At 42.5% G+C, this 20,209-nt stretch overlaps 2 protein-coding genes and 1 non-coding gene across 4 annotated transcripts; 2 read left to right on the forward strand and 1 right to left on the reverse strand.

The window, feature by feature from the left end:
- Window positions 1-811: 811 nt before the first annotated feature.
- RPL5 (ribosomal protein L5) lies at window positions 812-7,127 on the forward strand. The gene is made up of 8 exons (XM_074546103.1): window positions 812-969; window positions 1,509-1,578; window positions 1,675-1,790; window positions 3,216-3,350; window positions 3,899-4,101; window positions 4,954-5,131; window positions 6,256-6,344; window positions 6,964-7,127. The coding sequence occupies exons 1-8, from the start codon at window positions 967-969 to the stop codon at window positions 7,061-7,063; spliced, it is 894 nt and encodes a 297-aa protein (XP_074402204.1). The 5' UTR covers window positions 812-966; the 3' UTR covers window positions 7,064-7,127.
- On the forward strand, window positions 4,715-4,811 carry LOC113458643 (small nucleolar RNA SNORD21). Its single transcript, XR_003379068.2, has one exon. It is a non-coding gene; the product is annotated as a small nucleolar RNA SNORD21 (small nucleolar RNA).
- DIPK1A (divergent protein kinase domain 1A) lies at window positions 4,952-20,005 on the reverse strand. 2 transcript variants are annotated; one of them, XM_005482079.4, is made up of 5 exons: window positions 19,597-20,005; window positions 13,217-13,351; window positions 12,836-12,943; window positions 11,975-12,151; window positions 4,952-11,030 (listed from the first exon to the last, which is right to left on the reverse strand). In XM_005482079.4, the coding sequence occupies exons 1-5, from the start codon at window positions 19,648-19,650 to the stop codon at window positions 10,218-10,220; spliced, it is 1,287 nt and encodes a 428-aa protein (XP_005482136.1). In that variant the 5' UTR covers window positions 19,651-20,005; the 3' UTR covers window positions 4,952-10,217. The 2 variants fall into 2 exon arrangements, with proteins under 2 accessions (XP_005482136.1, XP_026646368.1); XM_026790567.2 differs by lacking the exon at window positions 19,597-20,005 and adding an exon at window positions 18,958-19,590.
- Between the last annotated feature and the right edge of the window lie 204 nt (window positions 20,006-20,209).

Raw genomic sequence — 20,209 nt, forward strand, 5'->3', positions numbered from 1 at the left:
CCACATCCAGTCATTTCTTGAACTCCTCCAAGCATCGTAACCGTGCCACCTCCCTGGGCAGCCACTTCCAAAGCCTAACCACCTTTTCAGCGAAAAAATTCCTTCTGATGTTCAATCTGAACCTCCTCTGGCACAGCTCAAGGCTATGTTCTCTTGTCACTGGTTGCCAGGGAGGAGAGGCAAATCTCCCTCTTGCTACAACATCCTTTCAGTCAGTTAAATTACTTCCGAAGCTGGCAGGTCCCTACCAAGTAGGAACCATGCTGGTATTTGTCTGATGTAGTAAACATTTATTTTTTTCTTTAATTTTCTTGGTTATTTATATCAAAGTATTTTTTTTAAATACTGGCTTATGTGTAACTAGCTAAGTGGATTGTTTGTATTTTTAGTGAAATGAATGAGCATAACCAGACAAATGCATCAGGAATGAAGATTCACTATTGCCTGCCAATGTCGAGAAACCTAATGCCATTTGACCTGTTTGATCCAGTGTATATATGTGTGCAAATCTGCATTCTTGCTTTAATGCATCAAATATCAATAATCCCAAGCAGCTATAATTTATTGTAGGGAGAGTATTGAATTGAGATTTTGTTTGGTTTGATGTTATTAATTACTTGCTGCTTGATCGGTTGTGAGAATTTTCCCTAGAAAATGACAGGAATTAAAATCCTATAACATATACATAAATGGTGACTTTTTAAAGGATCAAATCCATGGATTGTTTTCCGTTTAAGACCCCTTCTCCGTGCTGCATCTCTGGCTGATGCGGTGGCGCTGCTCGCACCGCCCGCGCTCGGTCCGCCGGGCCGGCAGGGGGCAGCACAGGCCGAGCGCGGCCCCGCCCTGCCGGGCAGGGCAGGAGCTGCGGCTGCGCGGCGCGCGCGGCCTTTTCCCGTTTGCTGCTGAGCGCAATCGTTGTGCGGAGCGGGCGCCGGCCTCCGGGACCGGACAGTGCCTGGCACGATGGTCGGTACCGGCATGGGGGGGGTCGGCGGCATCGCGTCCGTCGTTCCGCGGCCGCCGCGCCGCGCTGTCCGCACGGATGGAGCCCGATTGTCGCGGGCTCGGGGCGGCCGCCCGGCGCCGGCGTGGCAATGGCTGCCATTCTGAAGGGGCTGCGCCGCGGCGGTTTGAGGGGCTCCAGCGGGGCCCGGCTCGGCTCCGTTACCGGCTGCGCTGTCCCCATGGGCCGCGGGGTCCCACCGGCGGCTGGGTCGGGCCGAGCCGCCGGGCCGGGGCTGATGCAGCCCCCGGTGCCCTGCAGCAGCCGCGCCGGGCCCCGGCGTGCGGGTGTCGGAGCGGCTGAGGGCGGGGGGCGGCGGGGGAAGCGGCTCCGTGGCGGAACGGGCCAGAGAAATCGCGGCTGTGCTGGAGTGACAGGAAATGAGCGCGGTCATTGCTCCTGTACGTGCGGACGGGCCTTTTTTCATGGCACGTTTAGTTGGAATAGTGTTGGCTTACAGGGTTATATGTTAATAACACATAGTTTATGTTTCTTATCCAAGGGGTTTGTGAAAGTTGTCAAGAATAAGGCGTACTTCAAGAGATACCAAGTGAAATTCAGGAGAAGGAGAGGTATTATTAAATTGCCTGTAACACACAATTAAATGTCCTTGGTGAATATTCCTGGTTTATGCATGCATTTTGCACACTGCAACTGTTATTTTTCAGAGGGAAAAACTGACTACTATGCTCGGAAACGTTTGGTTATTCAAGATAAAAACAAGTACAACACTCCTAAATACAGGATGATTGTGCGTGTTACCAACAGAGACATCATCTGCCAGGTAAGGCCCGCCGTGTTTGTGCTTACCTGCCAACCTTGCAGGTGAGGTCAGCACAGAGAGGGAGGCTTGGAGCACCTGGGGTTTCTTAGGCCGGATCTGCGCGGTGTTTGCATTGTAAAACAGCTCCTTAGAGGAGGACAATCTTCAGTGTTATCACAACTTCAGTAATAAACCGTGTGCATTGTAGAAAAGAAGTTCTGCATGCGTTAGAACTTTTGCTGTGAGGTAATTTGTGTGTAAGATTGTACTGCTTTAATGATTCTGGGCTAAGTAGAACATTTTGGGGAGAGGGAAGATGTCTCTGAGGGGGTTTTTTGCTATATTTAAAGGGCTTCAAAAAGAGGCCTTTTATGCTTGGCTGAAGACAACCGAGTTCACAGTGTGACCTGTTAACCTGCATTGACTTGTGTTATGTCTAAGGGTTCTCTTTTGAGAGTTCTATTTCTGTGTTGTGTGGCTCACATGAAGCTCTGAGGCTTTATGATGGTTTTCCTGTGAGATTGAAGGAGGCTTGTAAACAAGAACAGGCACTTTTTCATGCTCATTAGGCTGTGGTTGTGTGTAGCATCATATGCAGTTCCTCACTGTGGCTCACTTTTATTTAATTTTTAGACTGTTTTAACTAATTTTTAAGTTTAAAACTTAGGAATGCCTGGTTTATAATAAATAGTTGTTGTTGAGTGCAAAAAGGAAGCAGCTAAGTTTAACTTGGTTTTTCATAGAGTAGTTATCTGATGAGAACAGTTCAGTCATTAATGAGGTTATTTTATCTTTGAAACTCAAAATGAAGATCAGTGGTTGCAGGGGCTTACATCTAACTGAAAGTCCTTTTCCAGTATGTCAGAATCCTGCAGAAATGGGATGACATTTGGATGTAGAGAGAAGGTGTGAGAGTCAAAAGGAGATTCTATACCTGAAAGAAACAGCAGAAACCTGTCTGATAGTCCTGCTGTCCCACAGGAGACCCTGGGATAATGATGGTCTTAGACCATGATAAATCAAATCATTCCATAAAGTTACTAACAGTGTTGACGTGCTGCTTGTATTTTTTGAGATGTATCAGAAAATGGGACAGAACTCCTCCCCATTCATAGTGATTCTTTGAAAGGTTACTATTATAGGCAGCTTCTGGCCTGATTTATGTGGAAGGGTAATAACCAGTTGTTTCTGACAAACATTTTAGCTGGCCTAATTCAGGTTTCATTTCTTTGTGTCTACTTGAGGAGTTGATGACTCCTTTTGCAAAAACAAACAAACAATGTGGGGAGACAGGAGGGGCAGAACAAACACCCCCCCAACAAACCAAAGCAGCAACACTCCTTGAGCTTGCATGCAGAGCTTGGCAGTTTTTGCACACTCGGACCCAGCGTGGCTTGAGTAGGTGTCAGAAGAGGAACAGGGAGCCCCAACGTTTGTGTGTTGCAGATTGCCTATGCCAGGATCGAGGGGGACATGATCGTGTGCGCTGCCTACGCCCACGAGCTGCCCAAGTACGGCGTCAAGGTGGGGCTGACCAACTACGCTGCTGCCTACTGCACCGGCCTGCTCCTGGCACGCAGGGTACGTACGGGCACGCCTGGGGCTGCTGCTCCTCGGGGAACGGGGACACCCTTCCCTCAGGGCTGTGGCAGCCCACCGAGTCCTGGGGGCTCTCAAAATCAGAACTTGCGCTCTTTACCATCACGGATTTGATGTGGCTTGTGGCTGTCGAGTCACAGGGAGAGAGGTCTGACAGCATGCAGGCTCAGCTCCAGCAGCCCGCTTTTATGCCTCAGCCCTTAAGTTTGGTGGAGAAAGGGAGGGAGGATAAAAATGTAAGAAATGCACCTTGTAGAGTTCAAAAATATGTAAACAGCGGCCATCCTTTTCCACAGGGGTTCATGAACATGTTCAGTGGTGTACCTGTAGGAACAGAAGGTTGGAACTTAACAGACACACTTACAGTGGTGGTTAAGAATCTTTGTTATTATTAGTGGGTACATACTTTTTGTAAAGAAATTTGTTGAAGACATGATTCTACTGCAAATTCACATTTTAAAGTAATGGTAATTCTAAATTAATATCAATAAATGGAGGTAATTTCAAAAGTGTGCTTTCTTTCCTCACAGCTTCTGAATAAATTTGGCCTTGATAAGATCTATGAAGGCCAAGTTGAAGTCACTGGCGATGAATACAATGTGGAAAGTGTGGATGGCAAGCCTGGTGCTTTTACATGCTACCTGGATGCAGGTCTTGCCAGAACTACCACTGGAAACAAAGTCTTCGGTGCTCTGAAGGGTGCAGTGGATGGGGGGCTGTCTATCCCTCATAGGTAATGTGTGTTACAAAGAATTTCTTTGGGGTTAGCCTGAGATGCTTATGTATGTGACAGTCTACTTACACTAATCAATTTATGCTGGAATAATTTTGTACTGACATAGTAATAGTTATGTAATTACATTCTGGGTTTGAAGGTTTTTTGTTGGTTGGCTTTTAATCTACAAATGCAATTCTGATAGTGCTGCTGTGAATCTTACAATTGTCGAGATGTTACAAAACTTGTAGTAACTAAAGAACTATCTTGTTGCTTTTACCAAAAGTCAAGAGAATGCCCTTATCAGATCTTCAAAAGGGTGTTTGCTTGGTGTGAGTCTTCACCAAGTTGTGTGTAGGTGTTAATTTCATTGCGAAAAAATTACTTACCAGGTACAAACCCACTGGTACTTGCTATAGTTGTCAGTACAGCAGTAAGTCTGAGCAGTCCACCTTCATTTAGAATTTCCACGTGGATATTTTGTCTGTTACCTAACAATGGTATTACAGCTGAGTGCTGCTTTCTGGTAGCAGCAGTGGAGTAAGAAACTATTGAGATCTTTTGTGTGTTTTCCTACCCTCTCCCATGCTGTCCTATTCTTGGCTGATTGTCCAGTTGTTTTGAGTTGGCTGCTATGTGATGATACTTGCAGTGACTGAACACGCTGTAGTTGGTCCTCAGCGTGTGTCTGATGTACTGCAGTGTTTCAAGACGGGACTGATGGCAGCTGAGATTAATTTAAAACATCCAGTTTTTATAAGAGGGTCCTATCCCTCAGTTATCTGTAGGAGAATCTGATGTATGAGTCATTCAGTGTGCATCTTAGCCTCTGCATTGAGCCTTAATGTGACTGTCCCTGCTGTTTGACAGCACCAAACGTTTCCCTGGCTACGACTCGGAGAGCAAAGAGTTCAATGCTGAGGTGCACCGCAAGCACATCATGGGCCAGAACGTGGCCGATTACATGCGGTACCTGATGGAGGAGGATGAAGATGCCTACAAGAAACAGTTCTCCCAGTACATAAAGAACAATGTAACACCTGATGGGGTAAGGTTCATCCAGCTGGAGCTCGGGAATTTAAACAGAGAAGCTGATAGGCACTTCTCTAGTAATGCAAATACGTCTGATATGTCGCATTGTGTGACTCACGTTGTATGTTACCCATGCAAAGAAAATATTTTTTCGTTCACTAAGGGCTCTAATATTAGTGTAGAACTTCTGAAAGTGGAACCTTTTTGCCTGCTGTGAAACTTTATATTCTGCCTATAAATCAGACTTGACCTAAATCTGTGCTGGACCACTTTCCCCCTCTTCCCAAAAAACTAAATAAGAAGTTTCTGTACAAACTCTCTACTCTTTCCTTATCCTGCCCCACAGTCTGTCATTTCTGCCAATGTAGTGCTTGTACCATGGGTGAGCATGTGGTTGTGGGTCACATCTGTGGTACTGTTTGTGTGATCCTAGAAGGGAGTTCGCCTATTCCAGGCGAATAGAGAGAGCCCAAGGTAGCATTTCATGGAGGTCTAGACTGTAATACACTTTATTTTAGTACTGCTTCACACTTTAGTTAATCAAATACTAGAAGATGGGTAGGAATGCAGAGGTGGTTCTTCTAGTTTTTCCAAGTATTAAACTCCTTCCAGATAGCTTGTCCTGCTGCCTCTAAAATTCTTGCTTGGTTTTCCTAGTAAGTGATCTTGCAGCTTTAAAACATAGCTCCCTCATACCCCTTTTTAGGCTACAGCAAACTTCATTCTCTTATCCCTTCATTTCCATGGGGTTTTGGGGTTTTGATAAATTTACCTAGTTGCTAGTTTTTTTCGAACAACTTATAAAAAGAAAGTAATGTAAATGCCAACTTCATCTGCTGTCTAAACAAATAGTAGTTATAGTTTGCATTCAAGCAAAGTGAGCCTAGGATTTAGGTCACTATATAGACACTTCCTCTTTGCACATCTAAAAAGTTTTTCACAGCTGAGATCTAGTGGTCTTAATTAACCACCAGCAAAGATATTCTTAAAATTTGTGCCATTATGGAGCCAGAGTTGCCTTTGGGATAGAGCAGCATTTCTGCATGCCTGGGGACAATGCAGGCACAGGGATCCTGGATTTCTGATAAACCTACAACTGGACCACTATGGTAAATTTAATTTTTTTCTTTTTTTCCCAAGATGGAAGAAATGTATAAAAAAGCCCATGCTGCTATACGGGATAATCCAGTCCATGAAAAGAAACCCAAGAGGGATGTCAAGAAAAAGAGGTAAAATTCTCATTCTTTCTAACATCTGTGTGACTTCTCTGTTGGACATACCTTAGTTACAGTGAAACTAGTGCTATAGTTTTGCAGTTCTGTCATTAGTTCTGTGTTCTGGACCAGATTAAGATACAAGCAGTTCTGTATAACTTCAGAGTTAAATTTAGCAGCAGGAATATAAAATTCAAGAGCTCTTAACTATTTAAAAAATCAAAGTGAAGAGTGTTTGTGGCTTGAATAGCTGGAACAGTGTGTACCTTCAGGTCCCAATGTTTTCAGTGGGAAAGCTGCTTCTCTTCAGCTGAGAGCTCATTGACTATTTTGTCAGTACCAAACTATTTTGATTTTTAATGGTGTGTGGGAAAAGAAATCAAGACACAGCTGTTGCACTGGGCTTGATAATGTCTATGCTTCAGTCATAGAGAATACAGAGTTTACCTGTAGAGAAATTGGAACTGTCCAGCCATGCTTTTTGTGGTGTTTTTAACTACAGCTTGAGATCATTATGAGGAAATAAAGCTTGTTACAGAAGTGGAACTATATTCTCGTTGCACTCCTACACACAGTTGTGTTGCACTGCTACTTTTTAGCTTTGGATCTGCTGCTCACTGTGCTTCCCTTCCAGGTGGAACTGTCCCAAGATGTCTCTTGCCCAGAAGAAAGACCGCGTTGCTCAGAAGAAGGCCAGCTTCCTCAGGGCCCAGGAGCGCAGAACGGAGAGCTAAGACAACTTCCACAGTTTTCTGTGAAGCTTTGGAAAAAGAGGCAATAAATTTATTGAGGAAGCAACTGCGTAAGACCAGCTTATTTATATAGTTTATAAAAACAGAGAATATTTTTATTCTTTTTATTTTTTATTAGGTATTTTATACCTGAAAGAGTTCTTTTTCTCCCCTCTCAAAGTCCTGTGTGAATTGAGTTTTCACAGAAAAGAGAGGTGACAGACTGCAAAGACCAAGGCTGCTGCATCAGAATTACTTCTATAAGAACGAGGAAGTAAATTCGATTAATTTTTGGCATGGTTAGTATCAAGAACTAAGTATAAGAGTTTGCTACTTCTAACTAGAGAAAGATTTTTTTTTTTTTAAGGCTGTACCTGTATTTCACAATTCTTTCAGCATACTTCCTGTTTGGGGGGAGTCTGCATGTAGCTTTGGAAAAGGCCAGGAGCAGTCACAGAGGTTCTAAAGCCTCTGCCCAAAGGTAACCTTAGGCTTTCAGGCACTTGCCACCTCCAAGCCTTGGCTGCTACTGAATCAGGTACTGTCTCGAGCTGAATACTCCACGTGATTTAGTTGATAAGAGAATTCACTTCAAGTTGCATATACAGGAGTAAGTACAGAGGCCTTGTTAAGGAAACATTATGAGACACCAGAGCCTTTCCCCTTGACTCCCCACACACTCACCAGACCATGTTCCCTTCCAGTTTACCCCTAGGGTTCCCTTAGCAGAGCACAGAAAATCTGGTCCCACAAGGCAGTTTATTCCTGGTGCAGGAACAACTGGAGATGGTTCCTCTGAGGCGCACCCCATGGCTTTTATATCCTCACACTGCCTGCCCTCCCTGATGCCAGTGTGGAATTCCTCAGTCTTCTCCTGCCTCCCCACTCTGTGTCTATCCACCTCACCACTCAGCAGCTTTCATCTCCTTATCCTAAAGGGTGGCTCCCTCCCAGAGCCCAATCTGTGTTTCCCTCTGCAGGCTGAGCCACCTGGAAGAGAAGTGTTCCCCACCAGTTTTGTCCTGCCCTGCTCCTTTGCCTCCTGCTTCACAGGCACTTCTGTGTGCCAGTAGGTTTACACTAGACTCAGACAAACTGTTTGCACAGTTTAAACACCAGTAATGCAGGCTACATGGAGGAATGTTTTGCTGTAAGGTACTGGTAGTTGGTGTAAATACTGCTGTTGAAAAAAAAGAGGCCTGTGATTTATTGTAAACAAAAGTGTATTTTTTTTTCCCAATGAAAGCTTCAACTTTATGCAACAGTAATAAAAATGAAGATTGTGTACAACAAACGGCACTATTAAACATATTCTCCAGTTAAGATACCCAATGATGTTGGGTATTTTAAATATCTGCCCAAGTAGCAGTCACTGTCAGATTTCTCCACAAGAACATGACCACTTTACACTTTTAGTGCATTGCTGGTTACGAATACTTTTTAGTTCATAGTTGGAGCACATTAGCAAGTTCAAGACAATAATTAGCATGAGCACAGTATTTCTTAAATTAAAATGCTGATGTTCACAGAACAATCTTAACCCAAGCTGCATATTATTACATCTGGTATGGACAAATTACTTTATTGTGGTCCTGTACTTCAGTATCATCATTCTAGGAATGCATTTAAGACAGGATCCCTACAGCAGTTAACCTTTCAAATACTTAAAACTTGTTCTTACCTCTGCTGAAAATGAATTAAGGGTCCAGGATTCAGAAGTATACAGATGTCGGCCATTAAAATCATAAAGATTGAACAACTTTATACCTAAAGCATTTAAAAATTAAACATACAATAGGTAAGTATTGGCCTATAATCAGGTGTATTATGGACATCCAATTCTGCATAATTATGAATACAGATGTAAATCTGAAAAATGCAAGGGTGAAGATTTAAGGTGGTAGAGTGGTCATGCTTTGTGGCGTGCCAGGATCAGGTGATGTTTATTTACTCATGACTTGAGCCTTAACAGTGACTCATAGATGCTACTAGGAAAAAAGAATAGTATCACACTGCAGCTCACTAAGTAACAGCTAGGAACGAGCTGGAAAATAGCTCATAGGCTCCCATTTGAGCAATATTGCACAATCCTGAACAATCCAGCTTCTGTCCTAAAATTCAGGTCTAGCTCTTGCTTACATATTTCCTGCAGTAGTTAAGAAGATTGAAGTACAGGTCTGTAGCTAAATGTGGAGGGACCATTAAGAGACAAGACTATGCACAACTATTGTTTCTCATGTCATACAGCAGATTCCTGCGCTGTGCAAACTTTTTAACTGGTTGGACATGTCTGCTATTCAGTATTTTTAAAAATTCAGTTTTCATGCTATAGCTTAGTCCACAAAGTCCTTGTTTTTCACTGTTTGCTACAGCTTAATTTGGGTTAAAGGTTTCCCCTGAACTTTTGAAACAGAGAGTGGTATTGCTGCTAAACCATATAAATGACTTTAAGAAATAGTACTCTAAAATTGTTGGCTCCCACAGGGCTCACCATACAATGACTTAATTAAAAATGTTGAACTACTTAAACATTCAAGACGTAAACATGAGGTAACAATGTGTAAACAGAATCTGATTTGTCTCATATTACAACCTATCCATTCTAGAATAAAATTATAATTTTCCACCATTAAAAATTATTTAATGTGCAAATTCTGCTATGCCACGGTATTAGTAAACTTCAATCTCACAGTTCAGTTTATTCATAACAGCAGCTTGGACTTGGACACATTACTTGCAGTAGTGGTGATTCTTCATAAAACTACTTAGGAAAGAAATCCTCTGCAGGTATTTCACAAGTGGGCAGTGTTTTTCACAGAAATGGAAGATGTTGTCTCAGCTGATGGCACAGTGAATATTTTCATCCTGTTCAAGATCTGACAAAGTGCACAGAACAGTCAAGCATGCAGAGTTCTTGTTTCTGTAACACAGCACTGAACAGCAGGCAGCCTTCTGGCCTCTGCTGGGTCATTCAGTGGTGTGTTCATTCTTAGACAAGCCCTGTCCTGAGTTACTGACTGAAGGGCAGGACTGAAAGAACCATTAATAAAATCTGAGTAAAGAAATATCTTTTAAAAAAGGTGCAGGTTGTTTTTATCAAATGTCTTGGGCCACCTCTAGTGGCAGGCATCAATATTCTCTTCTGCTGGTGAAGAAGCTACGAATCATTTGTATGAGAAATTTTCTTCCACAGTAAAGTTTTTAAGTTATTGAGTATTAAAGAATGCTCCATTTCCATCTGATTTGCTGTGACTTTAAGGGCAATGCACAAGTACAGTTGTTTCTCTAGTTCTTCATGGATATCAGAAGGAGCACCACGAAGCAGATAGTCTTTAAGGAGCTGACAAGCTTTTGCTAAGTTTGGCTGAATTACTTCAGTGGTACATCTCATTTTGCTTTGGTCACATAATGTTCTACAGTCTGTACCATAAACGCAGTCCAAATCTGAGTCGCACTGACGATCTTTAATTATTTCCTTCAAATTAATTTCTGGCACTATTTTTCTCATGTCCATCATTTTCAAATCATATTTATCATTATATCCCAAGTTTTTGGCACTTGTATCACACATAAGAAAGTTTCCGTAAGGTCCGTGGAAAATATCTTCCACAAATTCTAAAAGCCCTATAGCTATTTTTGCCTTTCTTGGCCATGATGGAGTGAACCACTGGTCCATGCTTCTTCTGAAGCCAGAGGGAATGAGAAGTTCTATCATCCATGGAAGGCTGATTCCATAGAGAGAGGTATATTCAACTCTTTCGGTCACATAGAGATCCCCACAAAAACCCATCAGCTTGGGAGTATGTTCTTTATCCTGCAAGATGACCATTAACAGAAACTCTTCCAGCTGCAGGAGTGCCCATGCAGATTTTGCCTCTGGCAAAGAGACTCTTCCATCTTTGTTTCCATCAGCGAAAGACAGGATGAGATTAACCAGTTCTGAAAGATTCCCTTGTTCACCCAGTTTTGCCTGAAAGCAACAAATGAAAAAGATTAAGTATGACTTCATTAGCTACTCCCAATCCATCTGTCACTCTGCCTCTGTTACTCTCCTTCTATGAATAATAGGAAAAAGTGGCTATGTTGTGGTTTTCATTGGTTATGGATGTAACAGGACCTGCCATCAGCTGCCTGCAGAGCTTCCTTTTTGTTCTGCTTTCATAGACACTGAGCATACAATCTTCTGAGAGAACTACCTTTCTTTGCACTTCAAAATGCAAATATTAAAATTCAATCATTGTTATTGATCAGATCAGGCTTTAGAAAAATTGTATCAAGTAGCTTTTTCAATGTTCTCTAAGAAAAAGTATGAAGAATTCAAAAATTTAGATCAGGTTTAGTTTGCAGCTGATTAGACCTTAGAAATGTAGAGGAATAATGTTATGAATTACATTTGGTCCAATTGCTAAGGGTACCAAGACAAAACTGAGTACAAATCCCATAATTACACTGAAATGCTTAGTTTTGTTAGTTGATGTAATCACCTCCATTGTAGGACTGCAGAGAAAAAAAGCCATTGCTGGAATCAGAACTATTTCATTTTCAGCTAGGCAGATGAACTTTTTCCAGATTTTCCTTAAAACTACCTTAACACACCTGCTGCTCACCATTGTTAGAGACAAAGCTGTTTTAATGCATGACAACTGACATCAGCCTTACATCATGTTCTCTATGCCAATACTAGCAAAATCTATAGACATACAAGATGAATGCCAGCTTCCATCATTTAAAGAATAAGGGAAAAACCCTGTTAATTAGTTACTTCAAACTTCAAATCACCTCTGGGAAAAACTATTTTTGTGCTGATTATTTATCTAGCATACCCTTGAAAAAGGCTTATACAACAGGGTGTTTTCTCCAGCTTCAAGAAAACAAGCCATTCTGTCAAAATAGACTAAATAAGAATATACTTACTTTAAAAAGACCATATACCATTTCTTTGAATTTCTCAACAGTGGTTCCTCTTGTTGGTTTATCAAATAGGACTATTTCCTTCCTTGGTTCTGGGTCAGTACCAAAATCAAGTTGAGCAGCTTCCTCCATCTGGCATTTTATAACACTTTGCAGATTTCCCCAGATTCCTAAATAGATCTATGCAGAAAAAGAGGGGGAAAGGTAAACACTGTAGAAGTTCATCTGAAGACCACCTGTCCTCCAACCATTGCTTTAAGAATCAGCACAGATCAGGAATTGAATCCTGTGTGCAGACAATGGATGTGGCAATTTGAACAGACAGCCGCTGCTGCAGGAGCCACTGCACTGTCAGAACACAGACAGCTCCCCTAACAACAGCCTGGCATCACTGCCACCTTTGCACAGCCTGTAACGAGGCTGCTGCTTCTACTGGGGATGCAGGATAGCAGAGAAGGCAGTATGATGGACAAAGTGTGCACAGGCTGGCAAACTGTGGCAGGATTTAGGATGTATCGTATATGTTCATGTAGTATAAAATAATCATATACCCCTCTACATGCAGGACTAATCTCTATTAGTGTATATAGGTGCATATTATGTATTTTGATTTGTATTACAGTGTATCTTTGTATAGGTGTGTGTATATATGTGTATATATATATATATATATACACACACCTATACAAAGGTATATATATACACACACACTCACACACACACTCTGCCTGTCATAGCAAATAGAATTTGAAATAATCTGTATTAAACAGATTCAGCTTGCTGACACTAAGGTCTACCTGATGTTCTAGACAATGACATTTCAGTGGGAAATAATAAAACTAGATTGGATGAGTAAAGCCTTACCTGGTTATTGGGCTTTGTTGATAAACATTTTCCAAAATACAATGTTTCTTTAGCACAAAGACTACTACATGCTGATCCATCAATAACACCAGTCTTGTATTTGTCACACTGAAACAAACAGGGAGAAAAATATTTAACAAATTGCCTAGGAAAGGAGGTAATAACTGTATCTCTTCCAACACCTGAGTCTTGAAAGAAAAACCTAAGAAAAAATGTTAATAACCCTATGCTAAAATATTCTTAAGAGACACAACTGGTTTTGTTTGTAACTGAAGCTATAATCTTACATCAGCATGATGGAATATGAGAATTTAATTAAATCACATGTGGCACAGACTGAATTAGTCAAACACTTGAGAAAGCTATACTGAATACACTTACTATTATTTTCCTGCAGTCATGGCCTCTGCAGAGTTCTGTGTAGGTGGAGTACTGAACATACATAATCCAGCTGCCAACAAACACCACCAGCCAGGAGATGAAGAGATATTTGATCCGCACGTACGACAGACGGACCTAGAGCACACAAACAGAAAATATTGTTTGTAATTCACTGAGCAGCAGGACATTTACTATTTCATTTACTAAAAATCATTTACTATTACATCTCTAAGGAATTTGCCTTCCACAGTGATAAAATAAGCAGACTGCATTATATGGAACATTTGCTTCCTTCAGTGAGCAAAACTGACAGGGGAGGTCAGTTTCATGTATGTAAGTGGAAGGAAAATTGAGATATAAATAAATAGAAGAAAAGGTATTAGACCCTCACAGGGCAAGCCAGACTGCAGGAACCAATTTGATCAAAATCATTAAATCCCAGAGCTCAATTAAGTGCATTTTTCTCTAGGCCAGTTACCTATGTTCCACTCATGGTAAATCAAACCCAACAGACCAGGAATTTGGTAAAAAAAATAATCTGTGTTAATGTGTAAATATGCAAGACAGAGATACAATGAGCAGAAGGGTCAGGTTCCATATGCTAAAGTCTTCCACTCCTTCCTTGAAATGACACCATTAATTATGCAAATAAAATTCTTCTATAGTAGCCTCACCTTCCCACAACTGTGGGAAGTTGTATGCACAACTTTCCTGTTGTTTCTGTGGCCTCACAAATAGAGTTTTCACAGGGGCAGAAGGAAAAACTATTATAAATTAAGAACTGAGGGAGAGCTAAGCATCTTACAAAGTAGGAAGGATGTTTTGATCTTTTCCTTCTTTTTTTTTTTTCCTCCTCCTCAGAGTCTGGTGTGCTAACAGGATGATTTTCATATTCACATCAGGATCAGAAACTAATTAGAAGATCAGGATCAGCTTTAGCAGCAAGATATAAGGAAGTGGATGAGAGCAGCTATATTTGGTCAGTACAAGATCCATTTCTATCAGTATCCTGATCTTCAGCAATAGTTATAAAAAGATGCTATTGAAGACTGGGAACATATATTATATACACTAAGTGTAGTCCCAGTTTTCTCTAGAAGAACTTTCTAAGCCAGATAGTAAATCTCAAATCTTTCACTAATTTCCCCAGATTCCCTTAAAAATCCACATAAGCATCCACAACAAACTTAACAATTAAATCACAGGTCTACTATTCACTACCACAGTCAGGGACTGGACTTTATTTTGCTGCAGTCTGATTCATATTAACTTTGTCTGAGACCCCTTAGTTCATCTATTGGAAGAGAAGAGTGAACAATCTCTATCCACTCTGTCTCCATCTGACATGATTTTGTAGGCCTCCATAACATACCTCCCCGTGATCTCATCTCTTTTGCAAATTGACAGGTCCTAACTTGACTGTACATCATGGAGAAATTATTCCATATGTTTGGAAAAGGTTCCAAGAAAGGTAGTAATCATGATCAGTTTTGCCATCACACACATACACAGAACTGCAGCAGATGCAAATAAGCAATTTTATTTAACCACAAAGACCACAGTAATTTATTAGTATTTATTAAAATATAACAACCAACCAGCATGCATTATACCCTTTCTCTTGGAAACAAAAAAAATTGAGAAAAGTCCATTTCAAAAGACCCAAAGGTGATTCCAATCCATAAAGCTGTGCCACATGCATCAGCTGTGCATCCCTATTCCTTCACGCCTTCACACACACTCACTTGACAATCTTAAAACTACCTGGTTAAAAAAGGAGAAAGCTACAATTAACTTTTTATTCCAGTGATTTTTTTAGAGACAAGTTTCATAAGTTTGGGGTTTTTTAAAGCTATTTCTAATAACTCTGTTATGTAGCAGAACATAATGCATAAAAAACTACTGGTAAAATCTGGGGAAGATCAACAGAAATAAAACAGACAATTTTAGGGAAAGTTGTTTCATGTGTAAAAACTGCTTGGGAACCAAAGCTTCTGGGACAACAAACCCTCTTCATTCCTCAGTGTTTCTTGCTGAATCCTTCCATGAACTTTTATAATACATTTTAAACCAAAGTGCTGTTTAATGAAATTTTGTACTATTGTATCCATTTAGTACAACCTCAGAGACCAGCAGCAGCCTGCAGGCCTCAGGACCACTGCAGAATATTGACCATTCTCCCAGTATGGATACTGAATATATTGTCCTCCTCCTTAGGCTGAAAGAGAATGTACTTGAGACTGAAAATCCTCCCCAAATGCCATCTGACTACCTCATGTATTTGGCAGGAAGTTCCAGAGAAGCTAGGTTTATTTTGAGCTCAGCACTGTGCCAATGGAGTCATGCAGCTTTTGACTTGCAGAAGCTGCCCAGCCGGTTCAGAGCATGGAAAACAGCATCCCTCTGCTTACAGACAACCAAGGTTCCACTCTGCTTCAAAGGGAATTACTTTTCTTATAAGGACTTCACCATCAAGTTCAGCAAAAGGCATGATACTTTGATTTCTTCCCATGCATTCCCCTACCAATTGTTCATGTTCTCCCCAGAACAGGTCTGTGAGCATTGACAGACGTAGCTCACTTCCCCTGGCACAGGCACACTGTCCCAATGAGGGCACGGGGCTTCACTGAGCTGCTCTGGCCCCTGAACACAGGGACACACTGCTCTGCAGAGCACTGGAACGTTTCTGAGCAGGAAGCTCCAGACAGCATTTAGAGAACAACACATATAGATGGACTCCATTTGAAACTGTGACAAACTGACAGGAAACTTGTCATAAGAACATTTTTGGGGCAACAGAATGACAGAGTTCCAAAATTATTAAAAAAAAAGGAAGAAAGTAAGAAAGTGTTCAAAACAAGGAAACAGTTTCTTTTTTCAACTCTACTCTTCCATCAAGACTTAAACATAAGCCAGGGAATGCAAGAATGAGGGAATCACTTGCAATGCTTGATGTTACAGATTCAACTTCTTCCATCACTTGTATATTCTGCTAAGTCATATGCACTGAATAATAATTAGACATTCATCCCCTGAAATAGAACTGGAAAACCACTTCTGGCAAAACTCAAGCCTGGATGCACTCCAAAGCATATGGAGAGTAGTGAATCAACATGCAACATAACTTGACAGATTTTTGGTGAGTGTACTTTTTATTTAAAACACTTTTATGGTTAAAGAGTGTGAAAGTGTTTCTTTGTTTAATAGTACAGAGAGCTTAATTCTGGAAAGTATTACACATAACCATAGTGTAGTAATCTCCAAATCAGAGTTGTTCACTCCATTTGTCTTACATGCTTGTAATAGGAAAGGACAGATGAAAAAAAGTAGGCCAATCATGTTAGAAATTCTATTTTGTTCTCTGTTCAGGTTGATTTGTCTCTCACAGGAGGCATTTCAGGTAGGCTGACACGATGTCTGAGAGCATTAGCCCACACTGTTTTGGATGCCACGAACATCTTTAAAAGCAGACAGTGCGTGCTTATGATTATGCCAGTGTCTTGAGTTATTTTGTATCCTGAGTAACCAAAGTGAGGAAACAGTGCTGAGGTATCTTTTGAAATAGAATAATGACCAAGATGGAAAATGGGACATCTCTCCTTTAAAGGTTAAAGAGAGCAGAAGGGATTAAAATCTTAGAGCAAAGAGATTATTTAGGAAATTTCTTCTATGTGGGGCTTTAAACTTGCTTATTCTTTGGCCCTTCAAAGACAGTCTCTTGTACACTAGTGAAGTCCATGAGGCACCTTTAAAGAGGCTGTAAACTTGATCCAGAATCTATAAAGCCAAACTTCCACACATGCAAGTGCTCTTTACATGATTTTTGTCATAAGGAATCCTGCTGGTTAGTCCTCAGCCTCACAATACAGTTGGTAACTACAGCTATCTGAAAAGAACTTCAGGACAATGTCCCTTAAATCTGGGACACTAACTCTCCTTGTCAAACAAAATCCCAGTGTTAATCACCTAACTGTAAAATCCTATAAATACAATTAAATTATTTTTGTGGTCTTTAGCAGGTTTGAGGGTATTTTTGTTTTGTTTTCTATTATTACATGATTTGCAGTCTAAGCAATGGCAAAGCTTTGTACTTCAGACTTACTATTCTTTGTAGTGACAGGACTTTAACATTTACTCAGGGAGGAACTAACACTAAGTTTTGGGCTGAGCTAAGATAGCTAAGAGTGTGTGCCCTGCTCCTTTTGCACGAGCTAACACATGGCAGGATCTTTTTTAGTGTCAAAGATCATCAACTGATTACCTATGGGTCTTGCATTCTGCACAAAAGTTAAAGCATGCATGGAGCAAGAGAACATTTGCCAAAGAATATCTGTTGCAACCAGCTCATAACATCCTGCTCCCATTAGGGCAGAAAAGCTGGAACAAGTATTAAGTTCTTACTGACAGAAGCTGATGTTCTGGCAATTCTTTTCACAACATAATGTTCAAGAAGTCTGGAACACCAGCCAGCAAAGGCTGGAATTCACTCAGTGATAACCTTCCACTGTACAAACATCTCCCCTGGTGTGCTACTTGAAATGCTGCACAGAAACATTGCACAAGTCTTTCTACCTTGCTCAGAGGCCTCAGTGAGTTAGGTCTACCCCTTACTTAGAGAGCTTTGGCTTCTTTGGAGACAAATCTCAATAAAGTGCTCAGCAATCAGTAAATCACGACTACATTTGTCATGTACTAACAGTAACACGCAGTGACAAGAAAAGCCAATATATTGATAGTTGCTGCTGTTCTATGGATGCATCAAATATCAACATACATTCACTAACACAGAAAAATATGTTTAAGGTCACAAAGCCACTATTAGCTCTCCTAAAACAAATCCATAGAATATGCAAAATCAGCTCTCAGTATAAGAAAGCACAACCAGATTTTTTTTTTTTATAATCTGCAATAGAAACAAACATTTAACTTCTTAACTATATTTTCTAATAAATAATTTGGTGGTCTTCTTGTTTCTTAGCAGATTTTAAAAGAACGTATTTTGCTTGGAAGGCCTTAAATTTAATTTTGAGAAGAGTAGAGAAGAATATTATCAGACATCACCATATGATGATAAGAAAGAGACCATCAAGGCAAAGGAGGCAAACAATTTGGAGACTCCTCATTTGAAAGGTAGCATATAGAGTATTAATTCATTTTTATTTGTATTGAAGGCTTTATACCATGGGAATTAAAATACTGTAGAAGTGTCTACTTCAGTAAATAGATCTAGAGTAATCTTTTTTGGTTTAAAACCCGAGTGATATGGACCCAGAGTTGCAGATACATACCATTTTACCCACTGAAGAGGGTGAAATTAAATCTGTATTCTTCTTTTTAAACATTACACCCCAGTGAAGGTACTTCCAGAAAGAGAACAAATTTCTCCTCATCTAGAACTTTTCCAAATGTTTTTCAAGATTTTAAAATGCACCAATGTGAAGTTGAAAATTTTTTAATCCAATGACCATTAAGCACATCAACAGATGACAAACACATAAACAGAATGTATAAGAAAAGTAAACATTATTTAGCTCCTCAAACTCAACAAATGCTCACCTTAATTACAATCTAGTTAAAATACAACCCAGCTGATAAAGGGAAACCCCGTGGATAAATCATCAAGCTACGACAACATCATGACCGACTAACATTTCACCGCAGAACTTCCTACGACACAACAGCCACAGCACTTCCAACCAAAACATCCTTACTCTGCTAACTGAAGTAATGCAAACATGTACCTGCATATAGAAATACAGAAGTGTGTCTATGAGCATATAAGGAGATGCATGGAGCAGAGGTAGAAAAGTGCCCGATATTAATTTTTTAGAAGACACGCAAAAAAGGGCACGAGTTGCTCCTGCAGGCTGTGGTCCGTGCGCCGACAGGATGGATCCCGCAGCACGGGCACTAGGTGTAAAGCAGGGGCGCGGAGCGCAGCTCGGGGCTCGCGGGCCGCGGCAGTGCCGCAGGTGTCGCTGCCCCGCCGGCCGTGTCGTGAGCCCGGGGAGCCGCGGGCCGCCCGCCGCGTAACAGGTCCTGCGCCGGCCGCTCCGCGGAGCGCGCTGCGCCCGGAGGCGGCGGGAGAGGCCCGATCCGACCGGCGGGCGGGCGGCGAGAGGCACCGCGGCGCCGAGGCCGCCGCCACCTGTTCCCGTGCCCCGACACGGCCGGCCGTGCCCGGCGCCGCCGCCTCCCGCCGGCCGAGCGGCAGCGCGGCGCAGCCGAGCCCCGGCAGCCGCCAGGCGCCGGCGGGAGGGGAGCGGCGGCCGCGCCGGGCCGGGCCGAGGGAAGCGGCGAGAGCCCTGCGGGGGGCGCCCGCTCCGGAGGGAACTTTGCGGGGAGGGACGGGCGCCGGCCCCGGCCCCTCGCCGGCCTACCTGCGCGGAATGGGGCTTCCTCAGCCAGGCCCCCGGGAAGAGCCGCCTCGCCATGGCAATCACACATCCCCGCAGCGGGCGGCGGTCGGAGGCGGAGCGGTGAGCAGCGCTCCCCCGCCTGCCGCCGCAGCCGCGCCGCCCGCTCCGCTCGGCACGGCGGGGAAGAGCCGCCTCGGGCACCGGGGCCGCCGAGAGACGGCGGCTGTCAGCGGGCAGGGCGGGCGGCTGCCGCCTCTGCCACCGCTCACGCCGCGCCGAAGGTGCGAACGCGGCAGCCGCGAGGGAGCGAGGCGGGGCTGAGGCGGCGAGGCGAGCCCCGCCCGCCCCGAGCCCCCGGGGCTGTCCCCGTGTCTTTCCCCTCCAGGGCCGCCCGGAGCCCACAGCCACCCCCGAGCTCCCCTTGTGTCTGCCAGAAACTGCTCGGGGCTGTCTGGGGACAATTACGGAGAAGTCAGTTAATAAATAACGCGTGTCGTTGATTGCGAACAGGCTCCCGTCATTTACTGGGCAGGGTATTAAAACCAGCTGCAGGCTTCTTACCGTCCTTAAAAAAAACCCTAACACACAAAAACGCCCCGCAAAACCCCAAAAAAGGAGTAGTTCCTCCAGAATA

The sequence above is a fragment of the Zonotrichia albicollis genome, chromosome 8, assembly GCF_047830755.1.
Source record: "Zonotrichia albicollis isolate bZonAlb1 chromosome 8, bZonAlb1.hap1, whole genome shotgun sequence".
Taxonomy (NCBI): domain Eukaryota; kingdom Metazoa; phylum Chordata; class Aves; order Passeriformes; family Passerellidae; genus Zonotrichia; species Zonotrichia albicollis.